Source organism: Dipodomys ordii, unplaced genomic scaffold (assembly GCF_000151885.1).
Source record: "Dipodomys ordii isolate 6190 unplaced genomic scaffold, Dord_2.0 Scaffold196, whole genome shotgun sequence".
NCBI lineage: Eukaryota > Metazoa > Chordata > Mammalia > Rodentia > Heteromyidae > Dipodomys > Dipodomys ordii.
In genome coordinates, this window is record NW_012267412.1 from 1,437,114 (window position 1) to 1,454,042 (window position 16,929).

The 16,929-nt window shown below is 43.1% G+C and overlaps 1 protein-coding gene across 1 annotated transcript; it reads right to left on the bottom strand.

The window, feature by feature from the left end:
• Window positions 1–9,207: 9,207 nt before the first annotated feature.
• Crygs (crystallin, gamma S) lies at window positions 9,208–12,862 on the bottom strand. The gene is made up of 3 exons (XM_013034767.1): window positions 12,820–12,862; window positions 9,972–10,240; window positions 9,208–9,610 (listed from the first exon to the last, which is right to left on the bottom strand). Exons 1-3 carry the CDS (start codon window positions 12,860–12,862, stop codon window positions 9,338–9,340), a joined length of 585 nt encoding a protein of 194 aa, XP_012890221.1. The 3' UTR covers window positions 9,208–9,337.
• Window positions 12,863–16,929: the final 4,067 nt, after the last annotated feature.

A 16,929-nucleotide genomic window follows, 5' to 3' on the forward strand; every position in this document is an offset into this window, starting at 1 on the left:
CTTCCACAATGAAGATGACTCACCTAAGCTGGAAATTTATAATCATGCTAAGAACAGAGACCTTGAGATTTTAGGAACAGCTACTGCCATGCTACTTAGAAGCAGAAGCAGATGGACCTAAAAAAAAAAACAAAAACAAAAACAAAAACAAGAAAGAAAAGAAAAAAAATAACCAAGCCTTAAGGTTGAAGGCATAGCTTAGTTGGCAGAGTACCAGCCAATGAGCAAAGTGTCAGCTACCCAGTTTGAGTTCTAGTTTTGCAACAAAGAAAGAAAAAAAAAAGAAGAAGAGGTAGAAAAACATGGACCCAGGAAGGGGATAGAAGATTAGGTCTCTGCCAGTCCTGATAGTGCTTACTCCTGCCATGGGGCAGTGCAACTCAAAGGTACTGACCAAGGCTTCTCACAGCCTAGGAAGGTGGGACTTTGTTCCACAGGCACTCAGGACCTCCAAGAGTAGAAGTATTGAAGCCAAGAAGGCAACACAATGACAGTGTGTTTTAGGAAGAGTGCTCTACTTATGGTGAGGCTGGTGATTGGTGAGGAGGCTGGGTGGCTTCATGAAGACAGAGCCAAGACTCAATCAGAGGTACAAAGCAGGGAGGCAAGGAGAATGGAGGATACCTTTGAGAAATCCTCAGAGGGTAGGACAGGGTTTTGTAATTCACTGGGTATAGGAGAGCAGAGGATGAGTACAGGATGATAGCAAGATCTCTGAGGATACAGCCATAGAGTCATATATATATATATATATATGGAGGAACAGAGGGAGGGTGGGAGAGGGGGAAGATTGAATCCAGGGAGGGAGGAATGTGAAGAAACTAAGAAACTAAGAATCCTGCTACCTCAGAGAAGGGAAGAAAGGGCTGAGGAGGAAGCAGATCAAACACTGGCCCCACTGGCTCCCGGTCTTCTCTTTTCTGCTAAGTAGGGGGTGATGGTATTTGGGGAGACCAGGCCATGTGGTGGGGGTTGGAGGGGGCGTTGACGAGCAAACAGCTGCTTGAGGGAGTGGGTGAGGGAGTTGATGTGGGACACAGCGAAGGACTGCCAAGCTCAGTTTGTTTTCTCCTGCCTTGACGGCTGCCATCAGTCAGGGGACCAGATGGAGAGATGAGGTAAGATTCTCCCAGAAACTACACGCTGGGAGCCAAGCAGGTACTTCTAGATACAGAATTTATTCCTCCGCCCCAGCACAGGGCTATTGGAAGCTGATGGAGTGATTTGCCCATGGATCATGAGAAGAAGCTCTACCGCCTTTCCTGTTACACACGGGGCAGAGCCCTTTTATTTGCAGACTTGGGGAAACAGTACAGGTGGAGACCCCTAACTTGAGAGCCTAAATAGTGAAATTATTTTTATTGCCAGCCTGTATTCCCAGTCTTACTACCCCTTCCACAACTACTCCCTTTGGCTGGCCATACCATGGGTTCTAAGACACAATACGGGAAGGGAGGAGGAAAATGTGAGTCCCTTACACTTGCTAGGACCCCTGGCCTTTAGGGCCTTTCCCCAAAGCTTGCCAATGGCAGGCTGCTGTTCACCCCACTCTTCTCTTCCTTCATCTATTTCCTGATCACAGAAAAGCAGTGTGGAGGGTTTTCTCCCTGTCCTGGAGCACTACCCTGGCCAGGGTCCCCATGCTTACTGTGAGCTGGGGCAATCCATCCAGTGTATACTGAGAAACTGTGAAGGTCAGCACCACAGCCAGAACCCAGCGTTGTTCTGGTCCATGGTTCAGTGCACAGGTTAATGTGGCCCATCCAGGGACTGGGGTGGGAACAATAGAAACAGATCTTTGTTTGTGCTGTGCACTTTGCTCCCTAGAGACAAAGTGCTGGCAGGACTTGCCCCTGAAAGCTAATCAATTCCAGAATCACTCATCCGGGATGCTGAGTCCTTATGGTTGCTGACTCACAAAGGGGGCACACTAGGGCTGGGGAAAAATGAGAGCAAAATGGAAAGGAACTGAAATTGGTTAGGTGAGATCAGAGATCAAGGGGAAACACAGGGCCTGGCAGAATAGAGGGAGATGAATTATGCTCTCTACGTACGCACCTCCGGCCCTCACCTGCCTGGAGCTCTCCAACCTCTCTTTCATTCTTGAGCTTTCTTCCATCTGTTCTCCAGAAAGGACCTCATAAAGTCATTTGCAGATATCCAAGCCATTGATGATTAAAGCAGGGAGAGGCTGAAGAGACAGCTTGCCCACTGATTGCTGGTATTTTACCACCATGGACTTCCTTTAGGCCTTTTCTTGTAGGAATCCCTATTCTGAAGATTTTTTTAAAGCTGTCTTTGTTTGATACCCATTCCTTTGATTCATTCAGTAGGCTAAAATGTTTTCCTACCTGTTATCATCAAAACTACTTGGAAGTAGATACAGTTATCTTGACTTTACACATGAGAAAACTAAGACTAAACAGAGGTATGTTGGCCTCAGCTACCATCAGAAAGTAAAAGTTGGAATTAGACCTAGACCTGTGTTGCTGAAGTGCCACTTGCTGCTAGTATTTAAAAAGTAATAGCTGGCCAGGCATAGGTGGCTCACACCTGGAATCCTAGCTACTTAGGAGATCTGAGGATCATAGTTCAAAGCCAGGCAGGGAAGAAAAATCTCTATGAGACTCTTACCTCCAATTAACCACTCAAAAACTGGAAGTGGCATTGTGACTCAAAGTGGTAGAGTACTAGACTTGAGTGAAAGCACTCAGGGACAGTGCCCAGGCCCTAAATTCAAGCCCTATGACCAACTGGAAAAAAAAAAAAGTAATAGCTCACATGTCAGAAATTGGTCTTAGATATTATACCTAAAAAAAATGAAAATGTATGTCCACATAAAAACTTATGCATGGGGCTGGGAAGGTGGCTCAGTGGTAGAGCGCTTGCCTTGCATGCCTGAGGCCCTGGGTTCGATTCCTCAGCACCACATAAGCAAAAAGAAAAAAAAAGCTGGAAGTGGCGCTGTGGCTCAAGTGGTAGAGCGCTAGCCTTGAGCTGAAGAGCTGAGGGACAGCGCCCAGGCCCAGAGTTCAGGCCCCACGACTGGACCCCCCCCCAAAAAAAACTTATGCATGAATATTTATGACAGCCTTAGCAATTTATAAGCTCAAATGTCCATCAACAGATGAATAAAAATTTCCTTCCACTGGAATATTATTTGGCCCTACAAAGAAATAAAGTAATGCCACAACAGTGATGGACCTTGAAAACATTTTGAAGAGAAACTTCTTAGTGAGACTGCATTTTATATGATATGGAAAGTTCAGAACAGGCAAGTACATACAGAAAGTCAAATTTGTAGTTGTTAAAGTTGGGGGAGGGGAAATGAGGAACTAGATAAGAGTGCGATCTTTGGAGGGTGCACAGTTGCTATTAGAGGTGATGAAAATGTTCTAAAATTGCTTGTGGTGATTGCTGCACATAAGTGTGAATGTACTAAAAATAACCCACTGAACTGAACACTTTAAATGAGTACACTGTGTGACATGTGAATTAGAGGTCCATGAAGTTATTTAAAAAGAACTATTTGACACTGTGACTGACAAGGTACTGTGAGTCTGTCTCTTGAAGACTGAAAAGAAAGAACGATATGATATGATGTAAAGAATGTGGGTTTTGAAACCAGCCACCGTGGACAAGTTACTTAGCTTTTGAAAGCTCCAACTCCTCATCTGTAAAACCGAGGTAAAGTCCTATTACCCTAAGTTATTATTGTATATGGGAGACACCCCAGCCCCTCCCATTTTGGAACAGTTTGATTTGCTTTAAGGCGCAAATGAAGAGGCAGCAGTGGATAGATTCTTTCACACTGAAGTTATATCCACAAGGGGTTCTTTTCTCTGAGTGCCAGATGCTGCCCAGCCACAAAGAGAACTTGGCTGTTAGCTGTGAGACCCCCAACCAAGAAGGGCTTAGAATATAAGTCTGATTTGTTACTTCTAGAGACAACCTTACTGGCTTTGGGAATGGCTGGGAGCTTGGACCAGAGGAGAGACTTTGCAGAGAGTTTGGAAGAGAAGGCCAGAATCCTGTGACAATTAAAAACATGGCCCTTTTGGAAGGATGGTTATATAATTCTGATGTATTTTTTTCCCAATCACCTATCATTTGCCAAAAAATGAAGATGCATTTCTGAAAACAACTGGCAGACATAAATTAAAAACAAAAAACAAAAAAGCAGCTAACCAAGTTAAGGAAAAATACAAGAGTTGGGTGCTGGTGGCTCATGCCTATAATCCTAGCTACTCAGGAGGCTGAGATCTGAGGATCATGGTTCAAAGCCAGCCCAGGCAGGAAAGTCCATGAGACTCTTATCTCCAATAAACCACTCAGAAAACTAGAAGTAGCACTATGGCTCAAGTGGTAGAGTTCTAGCCTTGAGCTGAAGCGCTGAGGGGCAGTGCCCAGAGTTCAAGCCTCACAACCGACAAGAAAAAAACAACCACCAAGAACAAACTTGAACTCTTTTTTTCCCAGTCCTGGGAATTGAACTCAGGGCCTGGGCATTGTCTCTGAGCTTCTTTTGCACAAGGCTAGCCCTGAACCACTTGAGCCATGGTGCCACTTCTGGTTTTTTCTGTGTATGTGGTACTGAGAAATGGAACCCAGGGCTTCATGAGTGCTAGGCAAGCCCTCTACCACTAAGCCACATTCTCAATCCACACACTTGAACTCAGAAATAATGTAACATAGGAACCGTGGCAGTAAAGTCTGGTTGATTCGTGCTGTGCTGGACCTGGCATTGGTGAATTCCCCTACTCATGAAGGTTGATTTGCAGTCCCCAAACCACAACTGTCACACAATACCACATGATACACAAGTGTGCTGGGTTCTTGCTCCCTGACACGACAGAAATAAATGTCAGCAGCAGAAAGCACAGTTATAAAGAGTTTATTTAACAAAGGGAAAATAAAGGACACTCAGAAGAGTGAGCAGGAGGACCTGGAAACAGTTGTCCACCTCCTGGTCCTGGGCAATTACTTTATGTGGCCCCTTCCCACCCCCACCCTCCTCTCCCCTCCTTTCAGGCAACCTGTCAGCTCGTGATTGGTGTGTTTGAAACAGGCCAAACCCTCTCCTGGGTGGTGGCCTGAGATTGGTGGGTTTGGACTGAGACAAGGTAGAACCCAAGGCCCTCCCCTGCATGGTGGCTATCAGCTGGGGAGTGGACAAGCTGGCCTAACTGGTTCACTGATGTTTACCTTCAGTGCTTTCATGGCAGTTCATATTATCCAGAAAGCATGTTCCCAGCTGGGGTGAAACAAATCCTCTGCCTTCCTTTCAGCTCTCACACTAAACCAGTGTCCCATGCCAAGTTCTCTGCACCATTTTACTTTTGGTTTGTTCCTCTGTATCAAATGGCCCTAAAGCATAATGTTGACAGGCTGTGTAATGTTCCTAAGCAGGAGAATGCTGCAATATTCCTTAACAGAGAAAGTGTGTGTGTGCTAGCTTCCCCTCAGGCATGAGTTATAGTGCGGTTGGCTGAGTTCCATGTTAATAAACCAACAATTTCAAGTGTCTTTAAACAGAAGCATGCAACAATGACTACGGCAACAACAAAGGCTGTGTGCATTGCCTGGCTGATGAAAATGCTTGACCAGGAATCTCACATCTGATTTCCTTTGTGAGCAGCAGTTCAGTGTTTGCTGTTCAGTGCTTATGGTTATCTTTGTAACTACTGAAAATAAGGAGGAACTGAGAAGCGACTACGTGCTACATCCTTTTCACACATAATCTCATTTTAATGCCCACATCGTAGGTATTATGAGGAAATGGAGGGTATTTATGTTAGATGAGGTGATTCAGAACTGACATATGGAAGTATCAGGACTTGAACTGATGGGAGCTCTCATAGTGGGGTTGGTAGAAAAAAAGGGGGAGAAACAGATTTACTTAAGAACAGTGTGCTTCTGAGAAAGGAGGAAGAAAGAACGAGATACAGCTCTCCAGATGATGTGGCCACTGGTCAGGTGACAGCTAACACACCAGGAAAGAGATAAATTACAATGGGAACAGAAGCCAGACATCAAGATGGAGAAGAGACTGGAAGTTAGCACATCAAGAGAACAATGAGAAAGTAATTGTTCAACCTGGAAGAAAAGAGAAGGATTTGTTTTTTAAACCAGTCCTGGGGCTTGAACTTAGCGCCTGGGTACTATTCCTGGGCTTTTTTTTTTTTTTTTTTTTTTGCTCAAGATAGCACTTTACACTTGAGTCACAGCTCTATTTCTGCTTTTTTTTTTTTTTTTTTAAGTGCATGGGCTTTCCTGCTGGGGCTGGCTTTGAACCTCGATCCTCAGATTTCAACCTCCTGAGCAGCTAGGATTAAGGTACCCAGCAAGATGAAGAATCTTTAAGTGTCTGAAGAACTTTCTTGTGGATGAAAGGCGCAGTTGGAAAGCAGATCTCAAGCTGTAGATTTACAAATACAGAGGCATAGACTCATTGGATGTAAGGCATAGTTCTTCTACAGACCAAGACTGGAAACTGTGGTTCACAGGGCACATCCAACTTCAGACACTTTCATTGGCTGTGTTGCTTTTGTTTTTAAATGCAGGTGAATGTCTTTCTGTGGGGCATGTGCTCATTTCCACAGCCTGCACTGCTCCCATGTAAGTCATGTGTAACTTGCCTTTTTTTTTTTTTTGTGATAGGTTGGCCAGATTTAGCAAATGTGAATGCAGGATATAATTACATTTGAATCCCAGGCAAACAATAATTCCTAAGTGTGTTTCCTGCAAAATTTAGGAGGTGCTCACACAAAATTTAGATTTATGACTCCATAATTGGGATTTTCTCTTACTGTCCCGTACTTAAACTGGCAGTTCCATTCTGGCTGCTTTCAATGAGAGCCCTTGACATTGCATTTTGAGGAAGCCTATAGGATCCATTTGGGGGAGCTATTGAAAGGGGTGCTTAGTGGGAACGGGCTAAAATGTACCTTGACTGTCTTGTCTTGAGATCCTACATGTCAGAGCAACAAAACTGTAACATTAGAGGAATTTAACTCAGAACACTAACCTAGGTGCTGAGTGTGGTTGGTAGATGGGACACTAGTTTTTTCCTCTAACAGGAGAGCTGAGAGTAATGGAGGAGGACATAAGTGTATTTTCTAATATTGTTGGCTAGTAAAAAAAATCGCAAGTGAAAGCTCATTGGTGTGTCAGTAGCTAAAGCAGGAAAGGAACTAAGAGGCACACAACACCCTAAAATGAGCGCTGTTTTTGTCAAAAGCCAGCTTCTGTTTCTCAGAGAGTGTGGTTCATCATTCTGATGTTTGGTTTCCTGTCCCGCTGAGTTTTTTCCCCCTGCTCTAGTTGTTTTGAACAGACTGTGACAGACTTCCAAGAAACATGGCAACCATGGACAGCAGAGAAGAGACGGCTACTAATTCTGTCCTTCTTCAAGAATAGCAGAATCTGTGATGAAACACCACCTCTAAAAACATGTTAGTAGGTCACAACTAGTCTTGGGGAGAGGGGAAGGGGGAGTATCATTTCTGGTCCCCAGAGAATTAGAGTGTATTTGATGGGTTGTTGTTTTGAAGAGGAGGAAATGGTAGCTTCACAGTAGGTGAGGTGTAGAGAGACAGCTGCAAGTTAGCTCACTAGGGTGAGCAAACAGCTCCTTATGCTTTCTCCTCAGCTCATCCTGAATCCCTGCCTCACTCTTCTCAGCGTCCCTCACTGGAAGCCCACAAACTGACAAAGAGCAAGGGAAACTGAAACAAAGAACAAAAGGGTTTGGGGGAGGTATTCAGTATACCTTGGGGTCCCTCTAAAGGGAGCTTAGCAGTTCTCCTTTGTCTTGCTGGAGAAAAGATCCTATAAGACATGGCCTGGGCTGGGAAGGTGGCTCAGTGGTAGAGCGCTTGCCTTGCAAGCATGAGGCCCTGGGTTCAATTCCTCAGCACCACATAAACAGAAAAAGCCGGAAGTGGCACTGTGGCTCCAGTGGTAGAGCGCTAGCCTTGAGCTAAAGAGCTGAGGGACAGCGCCCAGACCCAGAGTTCAGGCCCCATGACTGGCAAAACAAACAAACAAACAAACAAACAAAAAAAGACATGGCCTTGTCCAACTCTTTTTTTTTTTTTTTGTCTGTTGTGGGGCCTGAACTCTGGGCCTGGGCGCTGTCCCTCAGCTCTTCCGCTCAAGGCTAGAGCTCTACCACTTGAGCCACAGTGCCATTTCTGGCTTTTTTTTTCTGCTTAAGTGGTGCTGAGGAATCGATCCCAGGGCCTCATGCATGCAAGGCAAGTGCTCTGCCACTGAGCCACCTTCCCAGCCCTGCACCAACTCTTTTAAAAGCAGATGCATTCAGCATCTTCCTAGGTTTACCCAAAATACAAGTGATGCTGTTTTATCATTCACTTCTTTATTGGAAGTAAATAGAGAAAGCTTCAGGGGTTACTTTAAAGGAAGCAAATGTGTGTAAGTTCCATCTCAGTGATTACAGCGCAGGAACAAATTGTTGAGCATGCCCTTTCTTCTCACAGAGAACCTGACCTTACAGTTGGGAAGTGACTGGCACAGGACTTAGCATGAAGTCACTTGTGGCTCCACTGTTTTCAGTTATAACCCCATACACTGATTGCTCTCACCAGTTTCCTCAATGGGACCTCCAGGAAGGTGTGTTCTTCTGACCTTGTAAACATGTATGCTTACGCATACACTATGCACACAGATATCCCGCCAGGAGGTGTTCAATGAATGTGCTGGGAATCAAAACAAAAGAACAGTGGTCTTGAAAGCATAGCTATCCAGAAAAAAAAGAATCCTAGCACTTCCATTCACCAGCTGGTGAAATGGAGCAGGTTTTGATTTCTGTAAGTTTCAGTTTCATGTTAAAAGTCACTTTAGGGGCTGGGAATGTGGCTTAGTGGTAGAGTGCTTGCCTAGCATGCATGAAGCCCTGGGTTCGATTCCTCAATACCACAGACACTGAAAAAGCCAGAAGTGGCACTGTGGCTCAAGTGGTAGAGTTCTAGCCTTGAGCAAAAGAAGCTCAGGGACAGTGCCCAGGCTCATTATTTTGTGCTTTTGGGGGGGAGTAATACATCATAAAAACGAGCAGAATGGGTTTCTAATCTTTTAATGCAGTCATATTTCGATTGACACAAAGATCTAGATTGGTAATTTGGTGAGTGCACTGGTGCATGACTATCTCCAGTAGTGGGCCCTACCTTGCTGGTTCCTAAAAAGCATTCAAGGCGACACATGATAAATCAGCAGTGGGTTGCATGCCAATTGTTTTATTTATGATGCCTACTTGAACCACAAGGCCAGCCAGCCTGGAGCCCTCAGGAAGAAATCTACAGCTCCGTTCATGTCATTACTCAATAATGCGGCGGAAGGACTGGACAGCCGGGGAGGCTGCACCCCAGTCGATGGGCTTCCGGTACTCCTTCTTGTCCAGGAGGTACTGTCGGCCACGGTAGTTGGGTAGCTCGTAGAAAATCCAGACACCCTCCAGCACCTTAGAGGAGTGGATCTCACGCATGTGAAACTGCTCCATGACAGAAGGGCAGTCTTCCGTAGTTTCAAACATCTGGCCATTAAAATCCCCTTTCTCAAAAATCTGAATCTTATACTGGCCTCCGCTAGACTGAAAAACAAACACAACACACAGAAAGAAATAAACAGCCACCCTTATGGAAGTCACTGGTCCAGCACTCAGATAATAGCATGGTTCATTAACGATCAGCTTCTCATCGCACCGTTACTTATGTAACTGTAACCCCTCTGTATATCACTTTGACAATAAAGATTTAAAAATCAAAGTAACTTAGTGGAACTCCCATCTCCACTAAGAAATGACTGACTGAACAGCTGACTTTTAAAAAGAAACAAAAAGGTTTCTCTGAATCATTTCTCTCCCTCAACAAAGTACCATGGCTATAGTGTATTCAGTCTTGTGATGAACTGACCTAAGAAAGCAAGACAAGGGAAGTGGTCCCCAGACTTACCAGGTGAATAGCTCTACAGGAGCCCAGGCGGTCATTGAGGCCCATCCAGCGCTGGTACTCAGGGTACTCGCCCTGAGGTAAGATGTACAAGTGCCCTGCAAAGTTGGGCCTTTCGTACACAGCCCAGGTACCTCCTTCTACTCTAATGGAGTTGCAGCGACTTAGGTACGAGTGGAAATCGGAACAGTCGCAATCACAGTCATAGCGGCGGCCTTGAAAATTTTTATCTTCATAAAAAGTAATCTGAAGCACAGAGTAAAAGAGAAGAACTTAGGTGTTTTGAGTGGCTTTATTTAGAGATAAAAGAGCTCATTGCCCGCTTTAGAAATTCATGTTCTCTTCAGTTTTGAAGACAAAATAAATAGTTCGACCTCACCTCAGAGCACTTGGTTTCTGGAAGACAACTTTAGTTGGTTACAATAGAAATGGTACTTTTTTTTTTTTTGGGTCCAGTCGTGGTGCCTGAACTCTGGGCCTGAGTGCTGTCCCTCAGCTCTTCAGCTCAAGGCTAGCGCTCTACCACTTGAGCCACAGCACCACTTCCGGCTTTTTTCTTTTTGCTTATGTGGTGCTGAGGAATTGAACCCAGGGCCTCAGGAAGCAAGGCAAGTGCTCTACCACTGAGCCACCTTCCCAGCCCCCAGAAATGGTACTTTGTGAAGGTTTAAAATGTAAGCAAAACAAGAGTGCCAGTAGTTTCAGATGCAAGCTCATAGTTTTCTCCTTTCTTATAACTTTCTTTGCTTACATTATCTTATAAACTATCATTTATGTCTGTTCCTTCCACTAGACTCCTAACCGAATTTCTTCCAAGGTTAAGCCAGTTTAAGCTATGGCTCTTCTGTGCCTGTTTGATGAAGATGAGTAAGTTCCATATGCAAGACACTGTAGAACATGTACAGAGAGAAATAAAACTAGCTTCAGATATTTTGTTTTAGACAGACATACAGCATACACACATCAAAACATATTATAGTCAGGTGCCGGTGGCTCACGGCCATAATCTTAACTACCTGGGAGATTAAGATTTGAGGATTAGTGTTCAAAACTAGCCCTGGAGGACAAAAAGCCAAAAAAGCAGAAAAAAAGCCCAGAGTTAAGGTGTGGCTCAAGTGGCAGAGCACTATCCTTGAGTGAAAAAGCTAACTATGAGCACAAGGCCCTGAGTTTGAACCCAAGTGCTGGCACACACACACACACACACAAAATGTTCTCCATTAGTTTATTTATAAACAGGGTCACTGTAAAACAAAATGGCACAGCAGATTGTTCTTTGCTTAAAATTCTTATGTGTCTACTGTAATACCTGAGGTAGGCCTCTGGTAGCACTGAAAAAAGTACAGAGCCTAAGCTGCAGTTTCCTATTTACCGAACAAAATGACCAGTGAACTGGAATTCCTGCCTACAAAAGCTTTTCAGGTTGAGATAGGAAAGAGTTTTGAGCAACTCCTAGTGATCCATGCAATAGTTTCTGAAAACTACTGTGAGATATGGACTAGTTTTCCTTTGGGCTCAATAACTCCACAATCCCTTAGGTGAACCAGCTGAAACCACAGGTGTCTTGCTTGATGTGGCTAATTTCCTGGTGCTATGCCGCCACCTGGTGGTTCATTTTCTGTACTGACTTAAAAGAGCAAAAGCCCAAGAGCCGGGGAAAGAACCTGGGCAGGTAGTCTTGTCTTAAGCTGAGGAGTGAAGGGTAGGCGACAGCCCAAAAGAACGAAAGAGGAAAAGAACAAGGCCCATTATATGAACAAGAGGTAGTTCATTCACTGCATGTGTCAAAGGAAAAAGCCACACACTGGGATTACAATCCCATAATGGGAGCTATGAGTTGGTGGGTTGATGCTTGGTAACGGATGGTTGTTAGGAACTGAGCGAGAGATTCAACCAAAAATAACTCCAGTGAGAAAAGGCAAATGGGTTGGGAAGAGTGCTTGCTTCGCATGTATGAAACCCTGGGTTCGATTCCTGAGTACCACATAAACGGAAAAAGCCAGAAGTGGCACTGTGGCTTAAGTGATTGAGTGCTAGCCTTAAGCAAAAGCAGCTCAGGGACAGTAGTGCTCAGGCCTTGAGTTCAAGCCCCAGAACTGGAAAAAAACAAAAACAACACATACACACACACACACACACACACACACAAATCAGTCAAAAGAAATTTAGGATGTGATCACTAATTGGATGAAGAGAATCTTTTGTTAAAGAGAAGAAGAAAATGATTCACAAAGATACATCTCACTTTTTCACTTTTTCTTTTACCCTGGTGGCTCTTCCTAGTTAGCATCCTATTAACTGTTTTCTTTCTCTTAGTCTCCCATTCCCTCCCCAGTTCTCCCAATTCTATTTCCTGTTCCCTAAAAGCTTTCCTTTTTCATTTCCCATCTACTAAGAAAATTAGCTATTTCATCTCCTCTTTGGATTTGTTTTTGCTTCTTTTTCAATTTTAATATAGCAGTTAGATATACAGTACATGTTTGTGGCTGAAGGAAACAAAATTCCAGCATCACTTACCAGCTTTGTGATCATTTTCAAGACCAGTTAGTCATGTTTTGAGGTTTTGAGGGTTGAACACTTACTTAAGCTTAATCCTATTTGTGGTTTTCTTCTTAGCAGCCCCTCCCCCCACTCTCCCCCACCCCGAGCTGAGGACTGAACTCAGGGCCTTGCATTCCTTCCACTGAGCGGACTGAACTCAGGGCCTTGCATTCCTTCCACTGAGCTAAATCTGCAACCCCAATATTTGGATTTTTCTTGGTGGTACTGGGGTTTGAAATCAGGTTCTCCTTTTCACTTTTTAGTGTTTTTCTTGAGGGTTTTGTGTTTTGCCAAGGCTACAATCTCCTACCTTTGCCACTGGAGTGGCTGATATTACAGGCATGCATCACCATGCTTGGCTAGTTTTATATGTGATCCAACCGGCAAGTAGCTTTTTTTTACAGCTATTAACAGATGAAGTGACTTACCTAGGTCACTAGCTAATTACAATCTAGTGCAGCAAAGTAATAGACACACAAAACTCCTGCTTGGTAATGTTGCTTACTTTTTGTTTATAGTCTTCCTACCTACAAAGCTGTTCCAGAGCCGTGAGGCTTTCCTGTGACCTGTAAGGAGATCTTTAGGAAAATCAAGTAACATTTCTAAGAATAGTAATGTTCTAAATACCATAATTTGTCCATTCAATTTGCCTCTGGGTTTTGACAAGGAGGGGAAGGGGGAGGGGGAGGAGGAGGAGGAGGAGGAGGAGGAAGAGGAGGAAGGGAAGGAAAGGAAAGGGAAAGGAAGGGAAAGGAGAGGAGGAAGTAAGAAAGGAAGGGAAAGAAAAAAAGAAAAGTGTTTGCAGCCAGGTGGTGGTGGCTTATACCTGTAATCCTAGTTACTCTGGAGACCAAGATCTGAGGATCACAGTTCAAAGCCAGCCCAATCTCAAAAGTCCTTAATCTCCAATTAACCACCAGAAAACTGGAAGCAGAGCTGTAGCTCAAGCTGTGAGTACTAGCCTTGAGCAAAAGAGCTCAGGGACCTCGCCCAGGCCTTGAGTTTAAGCTCACAAGCCACAAGGATTTGCAAGAGATATGCTATGGGAAACACAGTTATTATGTATTTTGCTTTACTATTTCTCATACTTAACAGCCTTCTACACATTTGCCTGACTTCTACCAGTATCTGAGAAGAGATTCATATGGTGATTACCATGCTGTTTATCTTCCCAGCAGACCAGCCAAGGTAGAAACAAGTATTTATTGTTTTGCTATGGAGTAAATACTGAGCTCCAGGTGCAAGCTCCTCTTTCAATGAGAGCACTTTAAATCTCAATCAGAGACTGTTACTCTGGTACTGATTTCTATTTGTAAAATAAACATGAAATCTACCCACGCCATTGCAATTTGGGGAGATTTTGACCCTTAGGAAAAAAGAATATTTTTTAAAAAGGGTTTAAAAATGTGTAGGGTTTCCTTGAAATCACTACACAATTCCTATTGTTTTCATGTTTGTAAAAAAAAAAAGGTCCATAATCTAATATAGCAGGAAAAAAATGCCTTGTGAATCTCAGAGAGAAGAATGACATTTAATAAAATCCATTTCTTTTGCCAAGCCCATGATTCCTGAGTACATTGCTTCCAGATAGTGGGAAAAGAAGAAACAATGTTAAAGAATAAGAATTTATCATCTCTTTTGGTTTGGCAAAGAAGCTATTTTATCTAATAAATGCACCCAGCTATGAGCTAGAGCACAGCATAACTACTCTAGAAATCTTTGACGCAGGCATACATGTGTGTGTGTGCCTGTGTGTGTGTGTGTGTGTGTTATGGAACAGCCTTCCCTCAGGGACCATGGAACTCCCTTTAAGGACTTTAAATTGTTAGTGGGATTTGCACAAATGTTAGGGCACTAAAAGACATTGCCTTCCTCCCTCCCCAGACTTCCGGACTAATTCCATAATTGGCACTTAACAGGCACCTCCTAACCAATAATGCACTTGCAAGTACACAATGTTGCTTACATAGTTCTCTTGCCAAAGATGTTTAGTGTGAATCTAAACATGAGGAAATAATCAAATCTAGATGTGGGGCTTTCTATAAGACATCTGGCCTGATTTGGGGAAAAAAAAAAAACCATAAATTGCTCAAAATAGAGAAGCCCTTCCTTCCCACAGCCCTGCCTGACTGACACATGAATTTCCAACTCAGGAAATGGAAGTCAAATATTTTAGAGGTGATTTTGAGAAAGCCTAATAAGAACCACTGCCAGAATGAAGGAGGTGGAGGATTCAGTTCGCGTGACTCACCCTCCTTTACTTTGGCCTTTTGGAACATTAATGGCTGAGGCTAAATTTCCCAAAACACAATTTTAATTGATTGCTAAAAGCTCTCTATGTGATTATCATCAGCACGTTCTACTCCTATAAAGATTCATTCAGTATTCACTGCTGGCAAAAATCATCATGATATTTATGTATTATTTACCTGTATGACATGGCATATGGTAGGAAATAGAAAGCATTTCGTAACTTTCTCTTCCAATCCTTGCCCTCTTGCCACTTTCGTACTCACCTCTAGGCAAGAAGCAAAAGCTTTTCTCCATACTCCTTTCAATGTCTCAGTAGGTAAAAAGTGGGCAGGCTAAAATTCAGTATGACTACTGACTTACCTTGGTTCCAGTTTTAGACATTTTTAGTGCATGGGTTGATATCCCCAGTGCTGAAGGAAATCCAGGAATAGCTAGAGTTAGAAGCACACAGACATTTATACTGGGCTGGTTTCAAATCAAACATTTGCTTGGTCATGAGAATAGGATCCAAAAATTGAGTCAGTCATTTAGAGTCTATTGACGGTTTCTAGAAAAACAATTGGGATTATAAAATAAAGGAGAGCTTCAGTAGCCTCTTTAATGCTTACCAAGCCCTGCTGTATTATAGACTTTGCTGAGTCAAGACACCAAAACCAGGCCAAAGTTTTAAAAATTAAAAACGAAAATTCTCTCTTCCTTGTGCCATTTTTGTTTTCAGCAAGCAACTTCTTTGAAATCCCTAATGTCTTTCTTTTCTTCTTTTTTTTTTTTGTTAGTATCTTTAACAAGGTTGAAGAAGGTAAGTCCAAAGACTAATTTCTGGATAAAAGTGACATTGCTGGTAACAAATTATAGACAACCAAAGGCAATGAATGGTCTTGCGTTTGGAGGGAAATGTAACTACAAAAATCATTCTTGGAACAATTTAAAAATTTTAATATGGATAGTATTATAGAGGCTATTGTACAAATGTTTTTTTTTTTTTTTTTTTTTTTTGCCAGTCCTAGGACTTGAACTCTGGGCTTGGGTGCTGACCTTTATCTCCTTTTACTCCAGGCTAGTGCTCTACTACTTGAGCCATAGTTCCACTTCTGGATTTTTCTGTAATTAACTAGTCTCACAGATTTTCCTGCCAGCTAGGATTAAAAGTATTAGCCACTGGCATCTAGCTAATGTTTAACTTTAAATTTGATCATCACGGTATGACTATGTAAGCGAATGTCTTTGTTTAGTGGGAAAACACATTTATGTATTTAGAATAACTAATATGTTTGCAATCTATTTTCCAACTATTCAGTAAAAAAAACAGTACTATATAAAAAGTAATAAAGTAGATGGAGAAAAATGTTTCCAACTGGTGAATGAACACAAAGGGCATGCGTGGATTCTCTTCAAGTTTGAATTACTTTTAAAACATAAGTTGTAGCTGGGTGTCGGTGGCTCATGCCTATAATCCTAGTTACTCAGGAGACTGAGATCTGAGGATCTCAGTTCAAAGCCAGCCCAGGCAGGAAAGTCCATAATTTATTTCCAATAAACCACCAGAAAACTAGAAGTGGCGCTGTGTCTCAAGTGGTAGAGCGCTCGCCTTGAGCTGAAGAGCTGAGGGACAGCGCCCAGCCCAGAGTTCAAGCCCCACAACAGACAAAAAAAAAGAAAGAAAAAGAGTTGTAACCCACAAGAACCATGCCACAGTACACAAGGGACTGACAGCTACAATGAGACTCAAAAAATGGCCCCATTTCTCTCTGCCCACAATATTACATTGGGACCTCTTCAGACAGCATTTTTTGGCCCTTAATATACCTCTTATTTTAGGAATGACAAAATACTTTATGGAAACTCAAAGACACAATAAATCATTGCCTCGGGCTGGGAAGGCGGCTCAGTGGTAGAGTGCTTGCCTTGCATGCATGAGGCCCTTGGTTCGATTCCTCAGCACCACATAAGCAGAAAAAGCCGGAAGTGGGGCTGAGGCTCAAGAGGTAGAGCACTAGTCTACAGCTGAAGAGCTGAGGGGCAGGGCCCAGGCCCAGAGTTTAGGCTCCACAACTGACAAAAAAAAAAAAAAAAAAAATCATCACCTCCTTTAATTTTCTAGGTCAAGTACATTCTTCTTTAAAGTCCAACTTCCTCATCTTTCTGCTAACAAAGCTATCCAACAAAT